Here is a 22500-nt window from a genome sequence, read left to right on the forward strand (position 1 = left end):
ACACGTTGTCACGTTTTCAGCAATTGCACTTTATTTACCGTTTTTTCCAAGTGAGGTATGTCTTGTGTTCGTAGTCGTGTGATTGGTATGGGGCGCCGTTTGTAAATTTGTTATTTGGTCTTATTTAGCCTTAGTACGTGCCTGTTTTTGGTGATTTACAAATGTTGAACCTGTTTAACAGTGTGTCGTGTCATGTTGAAATATGCCATTCAACACGTTGAATGTTGTTGAACGATGTTGAACGAAAATAGAGATCAGCTCTATTCCGTTCAACACGTCTGTGCAACATGGTTCAACATTTGTTGAGTAACAAATGTTGCAAGATGTTGAACCGTGTATCATCGGCTTTAGAGTGTAATTTGGAGTGCTGAATATCTACCCCATATGAACCACGCTCACATGGTTAGAGTTAACTTAATTTAAAAGCATCGAGATGTCCAGCTAGTGAATTCAAATAATTCAACAGCCAAGTAGCTGTGACCTTTGGTCATCCTTCAGACAAGTAAATTCTGCCATTCCGGATCCACCATGACTACAATCCTGAACAGAATGAAATGGGAACAGAAATGGCCCTTCCCCCTAAATCAAGCATGAAGCCGCCGGGCGTGAAGGCCAAAATGCGCCATTTTCCCATCGCCGATTTTGTCCAAGATTGTAGGTTTGGATAAATTCTGTTGGCAGAATTTCGAGCAGAATAAGCGATTTTACGCGCAGAATTTATCCAAGCCTAGCCACGACTTTCGTAACTAGTCTCCAAGGTGGAATTCCTGGCATTTTCATGGAATATATTATCATTTTGGCGCGCAGGTTCATCATAAATTAGTTTCAGTACGAAGTGGTCCTAAATAAGAAATTTACACTCGGCGAGGTGCAATTTCAATTTTTGTAAATAATGAATTGACGCACCAAGTTTTCTTTATTATTTAGAAATAATAGATTTACAGCTTTTTGATACGTAAATAATCTTTTTAAGAGACAGCCGTGTTTCGTATATATGATCAGGTTTGCTAAGAAGTAATGATTTCCATATCAGTGAGTGAGTACTTGTTCATTTTTTATAAATAATTTTTTTGGACCTTTCAATTATTTGTAAATAACCAAAAACAGGCACGTACTGTTAAAGGCTAAATAATAAATTTACAAACGGCACCCCATAGATTAGCTCACTTGATTGAACATCTTGGTTAAATGTCAGAATCATAGGGTGTGTGACGATTTCTGGTAAATATTATAGGTTTCAAATCTCTTCTGCATCATTTCATACACGATTTAAGTGAATCTAGAGGCCAGGATCAGCCAAAATGAATTACGGTCGTTCCGCCCCAAATAATTCTGGTTGATGCGAATTACACTTCGAAATTAAAACTTGCAAACGTTCAACCCACGTTTTCCAGTTTGCACGCAACTCTCTCTCTCTCTCTCTGACTGATGATTTGGATATTGATGAAACGATGACCTCTGACTTTTCGACCGTGTTTACATCAGAAGTTTATGCTAATTTCCCCGAGTATGACAATGGTTGCGGTCACACTTGAGAGAATCACAGTGTAACACTAGTGTTTGAATAATACTACTATAGTGTAAGCTCCCTGGTGTTTTGAATCCTTAGGGCAACACTGAACAATAGAACTTGATTTAACACTATTGTTTAACTCCCTAATGCGACCGCAACCAATTATAAACACTGTATAAATGTACCAGGGTTTAGTAAGTTAATGTTTACCTTGGTAAACGCTTGAGTGTAAACACAGCAATAGTGGGTTTTAAATTGTCACCTATTGTAACACAAATGAGGTTTGTCGCCTACTCAAGAACGTATGCGCCGATCAACTCAAAACTTCAACAAGCTAGCACTCTGGGTAACAAAAACAGATTGCACGTATTCTCCTTTAATTTTCGAAAACTCTAGCTAACCCGTGCTCAGAAAGACGCACAATGTCAACTCATACTGGGTCCTCGCACTACACGGCACTTCACTTCTTCCCAGAGTATCATACGTCACAAAGTTATAAAAGAACCGCTGGTACTGGAGTTCTGCGCTTCCGTACCATAGCCGAATTTTGAGCCAACTATCGCCTGAAAAGCTTGATTTTATGCGTGCTACATTTCGTTTGAGAAGGAAAAAAGTATGACAAATTGTTTAACAATGCATAGTTGTTGAAATGACGTGACAAAAAGCTACTTGATTTTTGGCTTCAGTTCTCCTTTAAAGGGGAACTCCGGGGTAAAATTGAAGGTATTTTGTATGTTTGTCCTCAGGTTCATGTCTCAATTTTTGATAACATCATTCCCATATCGTTTCGTTCAAATGAAATATTGTACCTGAAAGACGACCGAAAATGCAAATAGAAATCCGCCATCTTGAACATTGCCCGCTTGTTCAGAAAGTGGTCAGCGTATCATCGTGTGACGTAGAATCGTCAAACCCATGAGATGTAAATTGATAATTTGCGCGTCTTCCAGTTGTGTACAATATTTTGCATCGGCAAAGTAGGAGCTTTTGCCTTTGTATCATCGCTAAAAATGGCCAATTTTGGGACGTATTCTGATAAAATCGATGAGGAACAAGCCTCCGAAAGTTTTTCGATCTCGCCGTACCACTTTGAACCGCGTGTGAGCTCTGATGAAGCGGATAGAACCCCGAAGACGTAGGCGACGAATGCATGGCAAACGATGAAGAAACAAATGTAAGACTGCGAAATTCAGACCGGTATGTTGTACGAGTTATCCGTTAATTGTAATTCCATAACAAACTAAGTGACAAATAAACTCAACTCTGTTGATAAATTGTGGTATTGGTCTTTGTTTCTTCCTTGTTGCCTTTTTAAATCAATGGATTGGATGCGAAAACGAAGCTTTCCTTCGGTTACTCGATCTACTTACTGCACGGCTTCATTGTGGCTTTATTTACACTTTCAAAAACAGCAAAAAGTAGAACGCAATCCTTGATAATAAACTTTACGTCTCAATTAACTCAATGTTTTGTGGGAATACGCGTGAAGACAACATAATTTGCTTCTGCTGCCACCAACGCTACGTTCGGTCGTCCTCTGTTTATAAATACATTCCTACTAGTAGAAAGTCACGAAGAATATAGAGCAATTGCAATGTTAATTGTTTTGGTAACGTAGGTGTACATGCAGCAATTGTCAGATTATGGGAAGGCATATGCTGCCAAGTAATTGAGCCTGTCAAAAATAAGCTTATCGAGGCTGTTACTAGCGGTGAATGTGGCGAAGAACCCAAATGCATCACCCTGCACCCTGGGTTTCATCCAGTGTGTATAAATAGATAGGTCCTTCAAACAGATTGGTATCAATACAAGCAGCAGTACAAAGATCCATCTGGTGGACCTGAAGATAAACTTTTTAGACAGTCGGGATTAAAGATGTCCATGAATTAAATATTATAAACAGAAAAATGCAGAAAACAAGTTTGTATCTTTCATGGAAATTATCAGTTATCCAGTGGTAGTGCTCTACATTACGCTGTTAGATTACTTTCTTTGGTTTTTGGTATCTCACAAACGATATCTAACGATTTGGGATTTTTTTTTTAGCCTTATTCCATAATTATGTGGACGAGTAGCTATAGTTTGTTCTGATAACATGAACTGACTAGGGTTTGGTCTTCTCCAAACTACACAAGACACAATAAAAATTCTGTTATGTTTTTACAAGCATTACTTATTCTTGGAAAGAGCTTGGGGTATTGCAACTAGTTAATGTTGAGCACTGATGACATTATTACTATTTTTTATCTGTTAAATCTTGAGCGGTGCTGTTCGATTGCATCTGCCTTTGCTGGGGCTGGCTCTGAGGCAATGTTCCTGGGTAGGTGAACAGGCACTGGCTGGGCAACTGCACCCCCTTGTTCTACACGCTTTATTACTGCAAAAAGCAAATCTGACAAATATTTGTAAGATTTTTTCTCATTGATTGGCTTTGCAACCCATCTTTTGTTGGCTTTCGGAAAGCAAAGTTTGTATCGTGCCTCACCAGCTTGCTCACCTGTCTTCACTACCGCTTGGCTGCGGCCTGTATTAGTATTGTTGTCAAGAGCAGCTAGTTGGGTCCTAAATGTAGTGCTTAGCCATTAGGCAAAAAAAATTAATTTGGAGTTTAAAATTGGAGTCGTCTGGCTTCAGGCCTAAGGCCGTTTCCATTCCTAAGTGGTTCTCTTTTGAAAGCACGTGGCACGCCTGCAGCCATATAGAGAGGTCATTCCAAAAAATTCTACTTTTTTCACATCCCCAGAATAAATGGAACAGATCTTCTTTTTTATCATGGCAGAAGGTGCATGTTCCGTCCTCTCTAATTCCTATTTTTTGCAGAAAATTATTGGTCGCCAGCCGTCTATGTAAAAATCTGAAATTGAAGTCAATTAATTTGGAACTCTTTGTACACGCAGCAGACAATAGGTAGGCTTTTCTCCAGTCAATTTTTACCTTGGCTGTGGACCCGATTTCTTTCTGCCACCTGTCTTGAGATAATAGCGGTCGTTCCGCTTGGTCAGAAATTAATTTCTTGTAAACTATTCTCGATGGTTTTTGGTGCTTTAGGAACGTGTTCATGAAATTGTCATACTTCAGCTGAGACCTCGGAATCTGTTGCTGTAAAGGTTTAATAGCAGAGATTATGCCAAAAAAAGTTAGTGGTCTGACTTTTAGTTGATATTTATTTTGAAAGCTGGCAAGGGAAAGAAAGTTGTTAGAATCATCCATTAAATGTTTTACTTGTGTTATACCTTTGGAAAGCCAATCTTTGCATAGTACTGGTGCATTGTTTATCCTTATTAATGAATTTTGCCAGAGAGGTAGAGCTAGAAAGTGATCTTTGGACACTATTCCTTTCTCAAAGAAGGTCTCAGACCATATTTCTATAACTTCTTTAACAAAAGGGTCTTCTATGTTTAGATTACCAATGTCTTTTTTGTTTAGGTTTCCTTTAAAGACGGCGTTGCCTCCATATGTTGCGAGTTCTAGATCAAAAAAAAACTTTCCATTTGCTGCAGTTTTCTGTGTTCAGGTATTTTTTAATCCAGGTAGCTTTAAGGGATTTGTTAAAAGTTGTAATATCGATCATTTTGAGTCCACCTTCAGAATAATCATTGATGATAACCTTGCGTTTAATTTTATCACCTTTATCATTCCATAAGAATTTAAAAAACATCCTATTAATCTCTTTAATTGCATGGTGCTTAGTTTGCAACGATGTGAGTACGTATACAAGTTGCGATGCTACTAGGCTCTTCAGAACAACAATTTTCCCTATTAAGCTAAGTCTTCGAAATTTCCAGCATCCTAAGATAGATTTAACTTTCGTAAGCTTTTCGTTGTAATTTAAAGATATTGCCGCATCGCGATCCGTTGCGAACCAAACGCCAAGTGCCTTAGTCTTTCCCTTTTGCCATTTAAAATTCATTTCCGGGCAAAATGTTTGATTGCTGTTTGTTTTAGACCCTATCCAGAGAGCTTCTGTTTTCTTGTCATTCAGTCTGAGGCCAGATATTTTACCAAAAGCTTCTATCAAAGAAAGCGAAGACTTAAAGGATTGTTCAGATCCATCTAAAATGAGCGTCGTATCGTCTGCATATTGGCTTAATTTAAATTCAGTATCCTGTATCTTAATACCTCTAATTTCGCTTTTATTTCGTATGGCTTCAGCGAGTATTTCTACAGAGAGTATGAAAAGGTAAGGCGATACAGGGCACCCTTGTCTGACGCCTCGGCTTAGCTTAAAAAAATTGCTTGTCCATCCATTGTTTAATACGCAGCTTTCGATGTTACAATAAAAGAGCCTGACCCAACTTGACAGCGAGGGACCAAAACCAAAATGTTGAAGAGTTTTGTTGATAAAAGACCATTCGAGAGTATCGAAAGCCTTTTCAAAGTCCAGAAAAAGGAGAAGTCCAGGGATTTTTTTATTACCTGTATATTGATGACGCTATCTAGTGTACGTATGTTGTCACTGATGCATCTGGTTTTAATGAAGCCTGTTTGATCATCTGATATTAGCTCTGGTAGAACTGTTTTGATTCGCTTCGCGATGGCTTTTGAAGCAATCTTGTAATCGCAATTTAATAGAGTTAAGGGACGCCAATTTTTAATCAAGATAGGGTCAGAATCCTTTTTGGGTATGAGTTTGACAATTCCTCGCCTTTGTGATATAGTCAGGTTACATATTTCATAGGAGAAATTAAAAGCGCTGGTGAGGGTTTCTCCTATGTCTTCCCAGAAAACCATGTAGAATTCACATGGTAGGCCATCTGTACCAGGTGATTTCCCTGCTGCCATGTCTTTTAGGGCCTCCAGGCATTCCTTAGCAGTTAACTGGCCTTCACAAGAGGATCGCTTTTCGTCATTTAATAATTCTCGTGTGGGTGGAAAAAACTCTTCCGGAAAGTCGCTCACTTGCGTTTTGGAACGGTACAGATTTTTATAAAAAGTCTCACACTCATGTAAGATTTCTCTGTCTGATTGAACCAGCTTGTTTTCGTTAATTTTCAATTGAGTGATTGTTCCTTGCTTGCAGTGTCGCTTCTCTAGGTTAAGAAAGTATTTAGTATTTTTCTCACCTTCGTTATACCATCGAGACTTAGATCTTATAATAGCTCCTTTTGTTTGGTATTCAATTAGGGTTTCATGTTCGCGTCTTTTCATGTCCAATTCCATCCACAAATCTTGGGAGTTATTTGCAAGGGTATTAGCAATTCGTCCCTCGAGGGTTTTTATTGATTTTTCAATGTCATCCTTCTTTTGCTTAATATTTTCCTTTTTTGATTTTCCATACTTCATTGATGCTTCTCTAATTTTCATTTTTATCATTTCCCACAATAGCCCAGGTGTGACAGTGTTATCTTGTGCATATTCGTGCTTAGTTTGAGTTATAGCTGCTTTAATTTGGTTTACATATTCTTCATCCTTTAGAAAAGAGGTGTTTAATTTCCAAAATCCTCGTCCTCGTTGGTTATTGTGCAGAGATAATTGCAAGGTGATCATTGAATGATCTGTTTTGTAACCTGGGACAATGTCTGCTTTGGTGGTGTTATTAGCGATACAATGACTTACGAGAAAAAAGTCAAGTCTACAATGTATTTCTGGGTTTCTTTGCCTCCATGTGAAGTGTCGTAATCCAGGGTTTTGGACTCTCCAGACATCTATCAAGTCAAACTCACCGGAAAAGCTATTTATAACTTCCAACGATCTTTTATGTGTTCTTGCTAGTCCGCCTTTTTTATCCTTCTCAACGTCCAGCACTAAATTGTAATCCCCTCCTATTATAATCTCATCGCACTTGAGATCGTCTAAATGTTGAAAAACAGAAGTAAAGAAAGTGGGATTGTCATCATTTGGTGCGTATACGTTTATCAAAGTCAGTTGTTTCCCGTTTGTAGTCATGTCACAAACTAGAAAGCGTCCCCGGGATCAGAATATGTTCGCGAAATTTGGAAAGAGAAGTTATTGTTAAACAATATAATAACACCTGCCTTTTTACTAGTGCCACAACTGAAAAGAGCTTGGTACCCCCATTCGGCCCGCCAATCATGCATATTGTTTTCCGTACAGTGAGCTTCTTGGATGAAATAAATTGATAACTGCTTTTTTCGAAGCCAGTTAAAGAATTCCTGTCGCTTAGTCTTGTCTCCTAAACCCCTAGCGTTTATTGAACCGATTCTAAGTTCCATTCCTTTTGTTATTATTAAGACGAGAGAGGAATTTAACAGTTTTCACCCAAGGGTAATGAGACGGTAAATTATTCTGATATGTGTCTCTGAAATGTAGCATACCCATTTAGTGCAAAGTAAAGCGTACAAACGACTGTAATAATAAAGAATAAAGTGCATCACAGATAAACTGAAAGGGAGCAAAGAACCTTGTGTATACCAACAGAAAGACATATACTAAAACTGATAAACTGATAAAAGGGTTAAAAGATAATTTGTTGCGGGAAAAGTTCGTATCTCTCAGTTGCTTTGCAAATTGTAGAGACGCTCTCCACCAGCCGTGAAACATTCCAAAACAGTTATAAGTTATCTAGATCTTCTTCAGAAAAAATTCTTACGGGGGCGCCTTCAGGCGAGGTTTTAATGTACATCTTACCGTCCAACGTCCAAACACTAGTAAGCGTTCCTTCCTGCCTTCGTTTGTTGGCTTTTCCGACCATCCTTCTCCTGTAAGCTGTAAGGTTCTCATTAACAAAAATTCGGTGCTGTTGTCCAGAGGAAGCGTAACTTGGAAAAAGATCCGAGATTTTAACATGCTTTAATTTAACGCGTTCCTTGTAAATTTTGGACTTTACCTTGTGACTGCAAAATTTAACTATAATAGCCGTGCCCCTCCTCAGCTTGTGAGAAATCTCGATGTCCTCGGGCTCTACAGTTATGTTCAAAGCTTCGGCCACTTTAATGACTGCCGTATCCGTATCCGAATATGCATTTTGTGGTATTCCGTGTATTTCTAGCGAGTTCTTTCGCGTGTATTGTTCCAAATCGTCGAAAGCAGACCACAATTGTTCAGTTTCTTCCTTCTGCTCTCTAAAGTCATCTTTCACCGCTTTCAGCTCTCTCCTCGTTTCCTCCTCCTAGTTGGGTCCTGGCAATCATTCCCCTGTATGAATAGTGTTCCCGTTTCGAGCAGTACTTGAGCATCATGGCATGGTAGACCTCTAACTTTCCAGTGTGACAAAAGTCAGTAAGCTTTGCCAAATCCTTCAGAAGTTTGGTATTCAAAGCCACTTCCTCTAAAGCCAAGTGGGCTGATGTGCCTGGCTTGAGCCAACAGATTTTCTTAGCCTCTGAGGATGAAATGTGCCTGTGACAACACCGATGAAAATGGGTGTTTCCTGACCACTTGTGCTTGTTGGAGACATGATCCAACACCGACTTCCACTTTTCACGTAAAAGCTGGACGTTACCATTGCAGGTTGCAGCAGACCACCAAAGATGATTTGAAATGGGCTGTATCCAAGGTGACAATTCTTCGCATCCTCTTTGTTTGGCTTTGTTTGTGAGCTTCTTTACCACCCACTTGGAAAGGTGCCAAACATCATACTGGTGATTAATATGTGGGTAATCCTTGGCAATACAACTGTTGATTGACACATGGCGGTCTGTTGCAACCCTGTTGATCTTGACCCCTTTGCCCTCCAACAATTCAACACATCGGGTAAAACCCTCTTTCTCCATGGCATTGGATGACGACACTTCAGAGACTTGAACAACACTAAATGCTACGACATTTCCTTGCTCTTCGTCCATCAAAGTGTAAGTGCCATACTTGGCACAATGTCCAGGGCTATCACATCGGCCATCACCATCCAAATTGACAACCTCTGAACAAGTAAGTTTGTTTATCTGCCTATTTAATACAGTTTCCCATGCCTCATTAACAACTGGAAACAAGTACTTCAATTGTGTGTCATAAAACACACTTTCACTAAAAAACTGAAGATTGATGCATGATGCAAGGCGGCTGATGCTTGAGAAGGTGCTTCCTGTAAAGAGGATGGCTGCTGCCAATAATAGGTTTCCCAGGGGCTTCCTTTTAATAACTGGTTGGGATTCCCACAGTTCTGTATGCCCATTATGGCAGATTAGCACAACTGATAGCATGCTCCCAGTTGTTTTCCTTTTTTGGTCAATGATCACGCCCCCACATTTTGGACACTTTTTCAGTAAATTGTTCAAACAGGAACCGAACACAAGGTATTTTTTTTCACTCTCTGGAGAGCCATCTTCAAATTCATATTCAGACAACACTATATCATCTTCGGATGACGGTTTTTCATCATCTGGTAATAGCCAGTGGGGATCTAAATCTTCATCATCATTGTTATCATCATCATCATCATCATCATCATCATCATCATGTATATCCATTTTACCATCAACAAGGACAACATGCACTGGTGGTAAGGGGATTGTATCAAACTTGTTAATGTCATAGGTTGGAAAAGTTACTGTGGGTGTATCAATGGGATTTGGGGGTGCTGCTATGGCATAATTATGGTCATGTGGAATCTGCCATGTGACAGCACTTGGATTTTGTGGGATATCATCCTCTGTATAAGTATGGGAGGACACGTCAATATTTGCAGTACCACACACACCATTATCATTGTCTATAGTGTTGCACATCTCAGTTTGAACCTCCACACTTTTTAGGGTAATGGGATCAAAACAACACTGAATTCCCACATCATGCATTTCTGGGATTGTAGTATGCATTTCCAAATCAGTGCAGATTGAAGGTTCATTAGTCACTGGGTCATCTGAAGATACATTGTCCTCGATGTCTGCAGCAAGTAGTTCTGAAAGAGCCTAAAACAAAATTAAAGTGCGAATATACAAGGTAATTCTTTTCAATTTACTACAAATTGAATGCCTTGAATTTGCCTAACTTCATTTTGTCAATTCTTCCTGTTTTTGGAGTGACAACTCGGAAAAATAAACACAGCAAATTACCAATCATAGGTCATTTGTAAGGTCGGCTAACTCGCCATTATTTTCCCCGTAAACCCAGCATAGTATATTTTAAAACTGGGCGGATGTACACCGAAATATGTCACCATGAAACCATTGTTCATACATCGGGTCACGCGATCCCCTCGGTTCAGAGCGTGTGCAAATATCGACATGTAAGTGGGAAAATTTATTTGATTCATAGTAAAAGAGAAGCAAACTGACAAACACTAACTTCTCGCTGCCTTCGTCGCTGAAGGCGATGTTCGCTTGATGACCGCGGCTTTTTCGCTTCGGGGCCGTAACTAAACAAGGATGGGATAGCATCATCCTTCAAGTCCCTCTTAGGTTTTTCCCCTATTAATTGTGCCCGGAAATCTATCTTGAAACAGCTTGGCATGAAATGATCGCTGCAGACGTAGCTGTTTTCAAGTGGTGGCATATTCTTCCGTCTGATTCTGTCGAGCCATGCCTTCGCGCGATCGTCTTGTGGGACCCTGTGGTAAGTCACCGTGTTCCCGTTTTTCTTTGTCTTCTTTGAATAATTATGGCAACCAGGCACACAACAGCCCACCATTTCACTTGAAACAATCAAAGTACAATCGAAGATACCGATACAACGACAGGAATTGTAATATTTTAAGTTGAAGAATGAAGAAGTGGCTAGGAGCAGATTTGATAAACCCCGCGGAAAATGACGATTCTACGTCACCACGTGCTGCTGACCACTGACCGCGGCTCAAATTTTCTCCAAAATGGCGGATTTCTATTTGCATTTTCGGTCGTCTTTCAGGTACAATATTTAATTTGAATGAAACGATATGGGAATGATGTTATCAAAAATTGACTCATGGGACAGAGGCCAAACATTCAAAATAACTTCAATTTTACCCCGGAGTTCCCCTTTAACAAGGGGAACTGTATACATATCAACAACAGAGCCTAGAGCGTTTTGCGACTGCATGTATTTTAAATTTTTCAGTGTCGATTGATTGCCTCTAACAGAAACGTGCAGCTTTAAGTTTAACTCTGCTTTAACAATGAAATTAAATGGGGTGTGAAAACGTATCCTTCTTATTCACTGTATAGTAAGTATGACAAAGACGAATTCCTTTGACAGTTCAGTGACTAAAAGGAAAAAAACAGTCGCTTAGCTAATTGGATCCGAATTGCCAAAAAAAATTTACAGTACTTTTCTATAACGGTGTAGCTTTCTTAATAATATCACTCTCTTTGTGTACGTGGTATGTTTTAAGAACTAGGAATAGATATTAATTAGTTAGCCGGCTACGTAGAATGTTTCAAGTGGCAGGGTATTCTGCAGTTTAAGCCAAAGCGGTTTTTCATTCGACAGTATTTTTTCCTTTCACTGTTCACTGCTGTTTTATGACTATTCTAAAACCCTCTGTCGACACAACCGCGGGACAAAGCCACAGCTTGACTCCTTGTATTAAAAAAATCTACATCGTTAAAATCTAAAATAATTAATATTTAAGCACTCTCTACTTTTCATACATATACCTTCAAAAATACTACAAAACTTTTGAAAACTTTTTTAAGCCAATCGCTCACAAATGCTATATCTCTTCCTTTAATCTCGTCCAAACACTAGGTTGTTTATAGCTGTTTTTTCCTACGAAGAGAATGTCAACAACATTGTAAAACACTGAAAAAACCAACAACTGTGTCAATGGGAACAAGGTTGCCCAACTCCTTGTTATACCCCCCCTAACACGTAAACTTGTTTGACTTGATAACGCGCAAACTGTCTCTTCAGTTCCAACCGCAATGGGGCATACTTCTCTGTCTCCTCACAGCTCTTGGTCACTCTGTTAGCTAACCACGGGCAGTTTATGTCTAGTAGCATAATAGACTTGGCAATGTTTTCTACGATTCAAGTGTCAAATCGATTGGATCTCACCTCTACATGGTCTGCATACACTGGGACATCCCACAATGCTTGCGCCAGGCCCTTTCGTTTACATGTTTCGGCTCAACTGATAAATACCATGGAGGTCCGCTGTCTATAAGATCCAATGTGTTAAGCATCTCAAAGAAGACTGTCTTTAACACCGCATTGGCAGCTGCAGATATTTGGACTGCGCAAGTGTAGGACACACTGACAAAATGTGTGCTACCGTCTAAGTCTGGTCTGCTGGTCCCGTTCTCGTCTTTTTTGCCTGATCCACTCGGGTAGGGAGTAACTGCGATCTCAGTCGTAGGACCTGTCGTTTATCGCTTCAGCCAACTAAAGCTGACGTAGTGACGGACCTCACTAATGCAACCACCATGTTGTTCCTCTTCCCATCAAGATATATTTCCAACAGGGCCAGATTCCTCTCACGGTAGAGGCAGTTCGAACCCCCAGTTGTCATCTTTCGATGTATACTTTGAATTGAATAAACTTATGCTGTTTTGTTATCATACAATTTTTTGTTTTCTGTTCCCTATTTCCCCTTGGAAATGATACTGTCGGTGTGATTATGCTTTTACAGTTTTTTCTCCAAAACTGCTCAGAACACTGCCAAAGAGCAGTTTTTACAAAAACTTGCGTTTGTAAACTGAAACGAACGTTTTGCACAAATTTCCATTGCTGGGTTAATTTTTACCAAATGATACTGTCGGCGTGATTATGGTTAGGCAGTTGTATTAAAAGGGAGTCTTGTTCCCTCTCGGATTACTGAGGCTCAAAACTGCCATCCCTTGAGCCGTCTTTTTCTTGTCCCTTGCAGCCCCCTTCCAAGAGTGTGAAGGTTCTCTCCCAGTGGACTGACCCCTAGTTGCAGAATTTACGCGTTGCATGGGTTAATCACCTTGGTACACCTCTCCGCCGGGCTCAAGGGGTGGCCCCTGGAAACTTCCACATTTCCTGTGGCTTCCTCCGTTCAGTTTTAGGTAGTTCTGCGCTTGCCGATGTTTCAATGTTGGCCTTTCTCGACCCAGAATTCTTTAAGACAGGGAATCTACATTCTCATCCTGAGTCGTGGGAGTTCATTGCCAATTCCGCACCCTGCGACTTATCTAGTCTGCTTTATACTGGATTAGGAATTTCGTTAGCGTTTACGTTTTGTTTCAACCGTTTAAAGGATAGTTCAAAAAGGAGAGCTTCGACTCTTATATATACCGCCGGGTAAGGTGTTCTCTAATAATCCATCGTGTCTTGCATTCCTGGATTTTAACAATGAATCCATCGCCGCAGGGCTTAAGTCGAGAGTTTTCTCATTTTGGGGTGGGGTTGGTATTTTGTTTCCCACCACCCCATTTGGTCATGCCTCTCAGCGTCGAGCCGTCAAAACCACGCTTAGGCCACCATAACTGGTTTCTTAATACCATTTGCGTCCATCCTTGAAGCGTGACGAATTTTGCGCGAAGTTTTACTTTTCAAACGTTAACGGTTTGTCCGGTTATGTATCGCTTTTGACCAATAAAACGTTGGCGGTTATGTTGTGAAATTGACAACGTTTTTGACGGCATACCAGCATGTTTTGTTCACATGCTCCCAAAGTTAACAGGTTTTTCGTGAGAGCGTTCGGGTTTTGCATGACTACCCTAATAATGTCTCTGCTCGTTTTGCAATGGAGACAAAAAAATTCAAAGTCAACAAGTTTGGAATGAGGTAAATTACCGGCCAGGAGTTGCTTGAGATCAAGATTTTAAATGCTCCTTGAAACAAGGAAGAGCGTGTGTGCCGAGAATGCCCTAGATGTAAAACATATTTCCTCCTCGATCTTTCTAGTTTCACTTCGGTTTCATGTATTTTTTTCTCGTAGTTGCTGAATCACGTATCTCTTCTTGGCAAAGTACTGTATAGCAAATTTCATATTTCGTGTCTTCGGAGACTCACGGGAGATGGATGTTTATAACTCTTCTAGATTCCTGGGCAGTTTCATAAACATCTCAGCTCTTACGGAAAACCTGGTTTTCAGGAGACTCTAGCGTTGGCAAACGTGTTGGAAGCCTTTTTCTCTTCAGTGCATGGCCGACATGTGGATATTTTTACAGATAGCCAGGTGCTTATTTGATCTTGGAAGCGTCAGTGCTTTGGGTCCTACGAGCCTTGTGACGCCCTTAAGAAGCTCTTTTGACTGTCTATGGGATACAATTTTCAGCTGAACCTTCTGTTTTTCCTTTCGTCTCTCAACCCCGCCGATTATCTGTCCGTACACTTCCATTGCAGGATTCTAGGCTTTCGGAGAAGGCCTGGCTTCGCCTTCAGTCTCGGTTCGTTCCGTTGTACATGTTTCACCTGAAATATGTACATGTTTTTTACAGGATTTCTCAAAACATGTAAATGGGTAAAAATCATGTAAATTTATACTTACGGTATCTTTTTGATGATTTACATGTTATTTACACCTTTTTTTACATACTATGGAAATTTTCAAATTTTCCAGTGAAGCCGTAAAAGAAAGGCTGTGTGGTGCGCAAAGCTTCTTAGGGAACATGACCAGCCAAATACAAGTAGAAGGCACTGAAAATCTTTAAGCGAAGGAGTTGGCTCATGCAATCAATGAGGCCTTCCTAAGAGCTATTAGAGTAGTATCGTCTACCCTTACCGCTGGCTTATCCACCCGTGGATGAAGATTCATTGGAGCTCACTGAAGTGTCTGATTTGCGGATTTATAAGTTGTTGATGAAGATTAACCCATCTAAACCTTGTGGTTCTGATGAGATCCCGAACTGGCTGTTGAAGGAAAATGCTGAAAATTTGGTTTTCCAATAAGCAGGGTACTCAGCACCTCCCTTCAAGAACAGTGCCTTCCTTGTATATCGAAGCTGGCCGACGTGTCATCGAAGGAGCAGGGATGGCGCAGTGGTTAGAGCACTCGCCTCCAACCAATGTGGCCCGAGTTCAGCTCCCAGATCCGGCGTCATATGTGGGTTCAGTTTGTTGGTTCTCTATTCTGCTTGTAAATACGAATATTTTAATAAATGATCCCAAAACAATGAGAGAAATATTACCCACAATTTGAATTCACCTTTGTGAATTAAATTAATAATTTACTAATTTCATTTTGAAGAGCAACATCACTACACTACCACTTTTTGTCTTATTTATTTCACTTAATTCAAGTTCCTGTACAGGATTATTGAGTTTTTCCATCAGTGCAGTTACGGAGCATAAGCATCAACTTACTAGAAACGATATTTCCTGAAAACCTCATCTAAAATAATATTAATAGAAAGCCCCTCACAGCAAAATATTATAGCACTGTCGGCCAACATGTTGGAGCAGTTAGGAGCTCATTGCCGATATTGTTAGTACAATAATGTTAAGTTACAGGTCCTGCAACATTTCTTTGCCCGACAAATTTTAACCCATATTGCTGCAACATTTAAATGGTGCATTTTAATATTACCTTAAACACACCGATCTAATTTTTGTCTCTTTTGTCCAACTTTTAAGGCAAGAGACAAAGGAGTGTCTGAAACTGTTGTGGGATTGATCTTTGGAACGTATCCATTTGTAATATTTGTTTCTTCTCCACTTTTTGGACATCTTGTAAGTAAATTGGCGAGTTAGTAATAATTATAATTTGTCAGAGTGTCACCAGCAGAATTAAAAGTAGTCTGATTTGACGAAGATTAAATATTTCCTTTCTTTTGTTCAAATGACATTTTAGCCTTTGTACGCACAATGTGTGACAACTCCCTAGCAGAGATAACGTACGACTAATACGTACGAAACATGGACGAATAACAAAATACGCTTATCGCAAACATTATCCCCAAATACTAGAGGAGATATTCAGGAACACCATTATTTGAGGGTGTATTATAATATTATAATTTTAAAAATCTTGGATTTTTACAGGCCATCTTAAAGGTGTGTGCTTAGTTACCTGGAACTTGAAACTTGCCTGTGAATGAAAGTGAGGCTAGAATTGACCTTGTTTTGATGGAAACCTCACTGCTTTCCTATGTAAATTTAAACTGCAAGCATGAGGACAACATCAAGGTATCTTAACAAAGTCAACTCCAGTCTCACTTTCATTCACAGGCCAGGTAACTAAGCACACACCTGTAAAAAGGTCCAGTCAGCCTTAAAGTTCTTATCACCTGAACACAAATTTCCACTTTATTTATTCTCCGAAATCGTGCGAAATATATCGTGTTGTTTTCAGAACCTTTTGATTTAGATTTCACTTATTTATTGGCTTTGAAAGACAGGAAAAGAGTGGTCATACTTTGGTTAATAACCGAGCAATGAAGGGGAATGGGTTCGATACTGGGTTTACGTCACAGTCAACGCGGTATCAAACCTATTCCCCTTCATTGCTCGGTTATGGATCAAAGTGTGGCCACTTTTCCCGTCTTTCAAAGACAATAAAAGTGAAATCTCAATCATAAGGTCCTAGAATCGACACGATGTATTTGAGACGATTCCGGAGAATAAATAAAGTGGAAAAGTGTACTAAGTTGAAAGGCAATTTAAAAACAGTATATAGGGATGAAGTTAACTGCAAAGTCAGTACTCGGCATCATTGTCATTATTATTTTGTTACTCAGAAGTCAATTCTCTTCTTGTGGGCAGATAATTTTTCAAATTATTGCATACAGCCTAAATGTCCTGATCATAATCTTCGTACACATCTTTGGCCTTTTTTCTTGACTTTGCAGTAACCTCATTGTTCACGTTCACATTAAAAATTAACCGTAAAGAGACAGTTTTGTTACCAACGTTGAGAATAAAGTAATAATAATATTCTAAATTTGATAGTAACCGGGAGAATGGATGTATCACATCTCCTGAGTATCGATCTGAACTGGAAAAACAAAATGTACAATCGAATAAGGTCTATATTATTTTTAATGTCACTTGAAATTGCAGATACCAAAATATAATGATGCATTTGTGCTTTTCACTGGGATTGCTGTCTTCGGCGGATCACAAATTTTGTTTGGGTGTGTAAGAAAGTGTGTGCAAAGTGGTAATATTTATCTTCTGGATTTTCTTTTCCCTCACAATTATTTTTTTGATATATTTTTGGTTCCTTCTGTTTCAGCTTTAGTGGTATGATCTCAGATGAAATTGCTTTTGCAGTTGTGTGCTTTGCGTTAAGGGCGACTTCGGGAATGGGAGGAGCAGCTGCAGAAACTTCAGCTATATCCATAATTATGAAACAGTTTCCAAAGAATGTGGGATCAATCACTGTAGGTATTTTGCTGTTCTTCTAGTCTTCTGTTTTTAGGCCATTTATTGGAAAAGATATCAGGGGCACGAACCCAACGACAAATTTCAACTTTAAGCCTCAGAGGGACGTTTCCGAGTTCCTTGTATGATGGATAACGGCATCATTATTATAACAAATGCAACAAAAGTAAAGCACGCTTTCTGATTGATCAATAGACCTCTTTACAGTTGTTTGCTTAGTTACCTGGCCTTTAAATGAGAGTGAGGCTGGTGTTGACCTTGTTATGATAGAAACCTCCTTCCTTTTCTTATGTTAATGTTGTTGTTGTCATGCTAATTAGTAAGATTTTACATAAGAAAAGTAGTGAGGTTTCTATCAAAACAAGGTCAACTCCAGCCCTACTTTCATTCAAAGGCCAGGTAACTAAGCACACAACTGTAAAATGGACTATTACCCATTTGCTATTTAATTAAGCAATATAGTGTTTTCACTCACGTGACTAGCAGCCATATTAGATTACTGAAAAAAAGAAACTATTTTCATAAAAACAGAGTTCAATTCCCGGAGGATAAGTCTGGTGCTCCATCATGGCCGCCATTCCTTTGCTTTGGAACACCAACATGGCCGCCGTGACGTCATGTGAAAACGCTCTATAGAGGACTTTTTCCGGGTTTACATAGCTTCATCTAAACACGAAGGGGTGGGGGGAAGTTAGCCAGATGCAAACCAGAGACGCAGTCGAGGGTTCGCATAACTGTCGAGAATTCTCCTAACTCCCCGAGTCTTTAGATGAGGCTATGTAAACACGGAAAGACGTCCTCTATTGCTTTTATAAAAGATTCTGAAAATGAAGGAAAATGCTGTTTTTTTTTTACTTGATTAAAAAAGATTTTCTTGACACGCTCATATTTCCTACCGGCCAATCAAAACGCGCGTCTGACAAGAAATAACCAATCAAAATCCGTGTGATGTCATAGTCGTGTTTAGGTACACTCATCTAAACACAGCTATTGACCAATGAGAGTGGGCGTACTATCCTAATTATTTTATAATTGCCCATGGTGACGAAAACACTTACGCGTGCATCGGGAAAACAATTCCTTTTACCTCAAGCTGCAATAATGATCGACCATTCTACTGCCGAAAATGTTGAAATATCTTCGCAGCTTCATGGAAAAAGAAAATTTCATGTTTTAACTCGTTAGCAGGTGTTTTGCCCAAGCCACTTGCAAAGTGCTTTGCAAGTCTCAGTGAAAGCCAGCTCGACGAGCTAGTGAGTGAGAGGCATTCAAAGAAGACAAAAGATGTCACAAGACGTTTCTTAAGTGTGTACTATCGAGTTATAGTTGCTCTTCAAGGGAGGTTTGCTAAGCACTCCGGCAAGAAGCTAGATTCCACTTGGCTGTCGCCTGGTGTGACCCTTACGCTTCTTACTTGCTTAAGTACGAAAAAAGCAACTATTGCTCGATTGTACACGCTAGTACACGCAGAACCGTTTACTTAAGTGATTGAAGCTATGATACTGTTACATTGTTAATTTTAAAGCCAGTTATTTATCAGCTAGAAAACTTTGATTTCTTGGGCCTACCTAGCCGAAAACTGAAGTGCCCGAATATTTCAGGAAATAAAATCTTTCTTTCAGAGATTGAGAGCTAAAGTTTATCTTCCACGAACTTCCTTCCTGAAAATGCTAGCTGCCCATTTTGAGTGCCAGAAAATGGCAAAAGTAGCCAAGGAACCATTTTCCTCTGGCTGCGAATCTTTAGATGCTGTTTCAGTAACTTGATTGTTCACGACAAACCTCGAAAAGTCTAGGGAATCGTCAGGAGAAAGATTTAAAATTTGTAGGTATCAGTTCCTCCGAACGGATACTTCACGAAAGCTTGCCTTGGGTGCCCCTGAGATTTTCAATCAGATTTCCAGATTTCTTGTGGAACCCATGTGAATTATTCTTTGATATATTTCTTTAATCAGGGCGCAGTGGAAACGTTTATTGGCATTGGACACTGTCTTGGTCCTGTTCTGGGGGGTTTTCTCTATGAGGTGAATTTTTACATGTGATATATATATAATTTTGAGGTGTGAAGCCCTTAAGTCAGTTCTCAGTGGTCAAAATATAAACGATGGACGTTCCAATGGGCATATTGGTTGCTTGATGGACATCGCCCAACATATTGAAAATTAGGGGAACATGTTTTATCAAATATGTGGACAGAAAGAGTGTAAACGCCATGGCACATCACGTGTGAATTTTTACAACATTGCGACGCGAAAAGAACAGCCCAAGAACTGTTGTGAAAGGTCCGGAAGCAATTGAAACTTAAGCGTACAACAAGAACACAGATCTGAAGGCAACAAGGGAAATGGTTATTTAAGCAATACCAATAGGTATAGCCTGCCTAGCTGGCGCTATTATTAGGGACCTTTAGATCGGAGGACGAGGACGAGTACGAGTACGAGTTTTCCGTTCTGAGCACGCGCACTTCGAAAAATGTCGGCCTCCGAACCTTATGCGCATGCTCAGTACGGAAAATTCGTACTCGACCCGTACTCGTAGTCGTCCTTGTTGGCGCGAAAGGCAAATTAACGAGCGGCGAACCCGCGCGGAGAATGGGAAGGGGTAGCCTGCGAACGAAGATGTATTTCCGGCGGTCGTTTCTCTCCCCCAAAAAATATCGGAGAGAAACGATCGACGGAAATACGTCTAGGGGAGGGGCGCTGTGAAATAACTTAATGCTGACGAAGGGAACGAGGATAAAGTTCCAAGATTTCACTCTTATACTACGTAAAAGGGAAATGGATGTTACCTATGAGAGCAGACGCTGATGACATCATGAGCAAAATCTTAATGAAAACCCTGCATGGCAGGTTTAAACGATTTTAACCCAGCAGTTTCATTGATATTTACAGCCTTATTTGTTTTGTCTTTCAACTCGAGTCATTTATCGGATTTTCATTACATTGATCAAGGAAATTCTTGAAACCTGGGAATGACACAGTTAAGTCAAGGATCTGCAGAAAGGATGCAGAATGCAATTCTGAGAAGACGTTATCCAGCACAGTACCTCTGACCTAATTAGAATGACCTAAAATTATTAATGCTGTGTTATTGCCATGTAACTTTTGTTATGTGCTTAATCTATCCCAACACCTCATTTTTTTTAGTATTATAACGTAATGATCACGAGAGAATGAATTTCCTATTTCTTGAATTCCTCAGGTTGGTGATTTTAAACTTCCATTTATTGTTATGGGTTCTGTTACACTTGCCGTGCTACCACTGCTGATGATTGCATTATATAAAAGAGGTATGTGGAAACAGCTGTATGAGGAATCGATGTTTATTGTCTATAGCCATTCCTTACTTGGGTTGTTATTTGAAAAAGTCGCTAAATTTATTTGGTGGAGAGTGGTATAGATTCGACATAGATCAATCAAAATGATATCAACTTAGGTTTAGGGTTAGGGGAACTGACCCCCCCCTTCGCGGACTACCCTGATGGACTACCCAAATGGACTACCCTAAATAATGCTATTTCGAATGAGCACTCTTGGTCGTAACCAGCGTCGTAAGCCTAATTTGGCACCCATTTTCAACGGCGTTGAGCATCAGTTTTTAAGTCTACGCACCCATCTTAAAAAGTTTAGCATTCGATAATTGTTGTGATGGCCGATTACCTCATGTAAGTGAAGTGAACCGGTACAATGTGGCCGTGCGCACGAAAATAAAGAAGGTGCGTGCAATGTTAGTAGATAATAAATTTGGTTCTTTCTATAGTACTCATTCGAAATTTGAAATTTGAAAAAAGTTGGCAAGTGTCTTACGCCATTTCTTTGTTTTCTTTAACTTTGTCTTATATCTTGTAAAACTAATGTAATTAGACAGGGAAAGTAGTGAAGAATCGTTGATGCAGTCAATATCCATTCTCGAGACAGTAAGAATACCTGGAATATTTATGCTGTGTGAGTATATACATGTTTTTTTGCACTTTATTAGTTCATAATTGTCATTATGTTGTCATCGAAATCTATCTTTTAGTGACTGATGATTGCTGTCCTTTTTACAGCGCTTTGTTCTGTTACCATCGCGTTATCGTTTTCATACATAGACCCTATTCTGGAACCTTACCTTAAGAAAGTAAGTCAGTGCTAATAAGACGGTTTCTTTAATTTTTTAGCACCAAACTTGATTCAACTTGTTAGTGACTCTTTCAGAGTGGTTTAAAATGTAGCTGTAATAGAGAACTTTGCAGGACTCGGTCAGTAGAAAAAAAGGATTACGGACTGGGCATAAAACACGTATTAAGGTATAAAACGCGGGCTACGTACTACCGTCTATTAAAGTATAAAATACAGACTACGGCATAAAATGAGGCTAGGATATGACGACGCTTATAGACCTGCCAAGTGAGGGTGGTGCATAAAGGGAACGGCAGAAGCCACTAGCGCCGACAGTGCGTCACCGAAGCCAAAATCAATGGAGAAAACGTTCCAATATGCACGGAAAGTTAACCATTTGTGGGTTTGAGGCACTGATATACACTGTTTAAGCCTAAGTACTTGTTCGACAATGGTTATCTATTATAAAATGTTTGTTTCCCTTCATTTTTCCTAAGGATGAAGTAAGCCACCCCTCGTAATTTTCATGAAATTTTGAGGGAACAAGGCATGGGTGACGCGCTTTCTCTAATTGGTTGTTTAATTAAATGTCACGTTGTAACAATTCACATATGCCATGTTTCGTGTTCTTTTATCCGCCATCTTGTTTTTCCTCTCCTACTCAAACTGCTGACTAGAAAGTTTGTGGGCGCATAAAAACTACGAATACTACGAATGGAGCAGTTCAGGGAATGTAATCTGCGAATGTACTGCCCCAGAAATGAATAGTATTTAACAGCTACTC

At 39.6% G+C, this 22500-nt stretch overlaps 1 protein-coding gene and 1 long non-coding RNA gene across 4 annotated transcripts in view; both read left to right on the forward strand.

Moving 5' to 3' along the window:
• LOC138060809 (MFS-type transporter SLC18B1-like) overlaps positions 1–22500 on the forward strand; it is a 46870-nt gene that overhangs the window by 206 nt on the left and 24164 nt on the right. For all 3 annotated transcript variants that reach the window (XM_068906679.1, XM_068906680.1, XM_068906681.1), the window contains exons 1-8: positions 1–55; positions 15869–15964; positions 17294–17367; positions 17469–17616; positions 19572–19640; positions 20818–20905; positions 21480–21560; positions 21665–21735. The exon at positions 1–55 is cut by the window's left edge and continues 206 nt beyond it. In XM_068906679.1, the coding sequence (XP_068762780.1) occupies positions 1–55; positions 15869–15964; positions 17294–17367; positions 17469–17616; positions 19572–19640; positions 20818–20905; positions 21480–21560; positions 21665–21735 (682 nt within the window). The remainder of the gene's footprint in view (positions 56–15868; positions 15965–17293; positions 17368–17468; positions 17617–19571; positions 19641–20817; positions 20906–21479; positions 21561–21664; positions 21736–22500) is intronic.
• On the forward strand, positions 2602–5914 carry LOC138060735 (uncharacterized). The gene is made up of 3 exons (XR_011134417.1): positions 2602–2710; positions 4334–4420; positions 4940–5914. It is a non-coding gene; the product is annotated as an uncharacterized lncRNA (long non-coding RNA).

This window comes from Montipora capricornis, chromosome 8 (genome assembly GCF_036669925.1).
Source record: "Montipora capricornis isolate CH-2021 chromosome 8, ASM3666992v2, whole genome shotgun sequence".
Lineage (NCBI taxonomy): Eukaryota > Metazoa > Cnidaria > Anthozoa > Scleractinia > Acroporidae > Montipora > Montipora capricornis.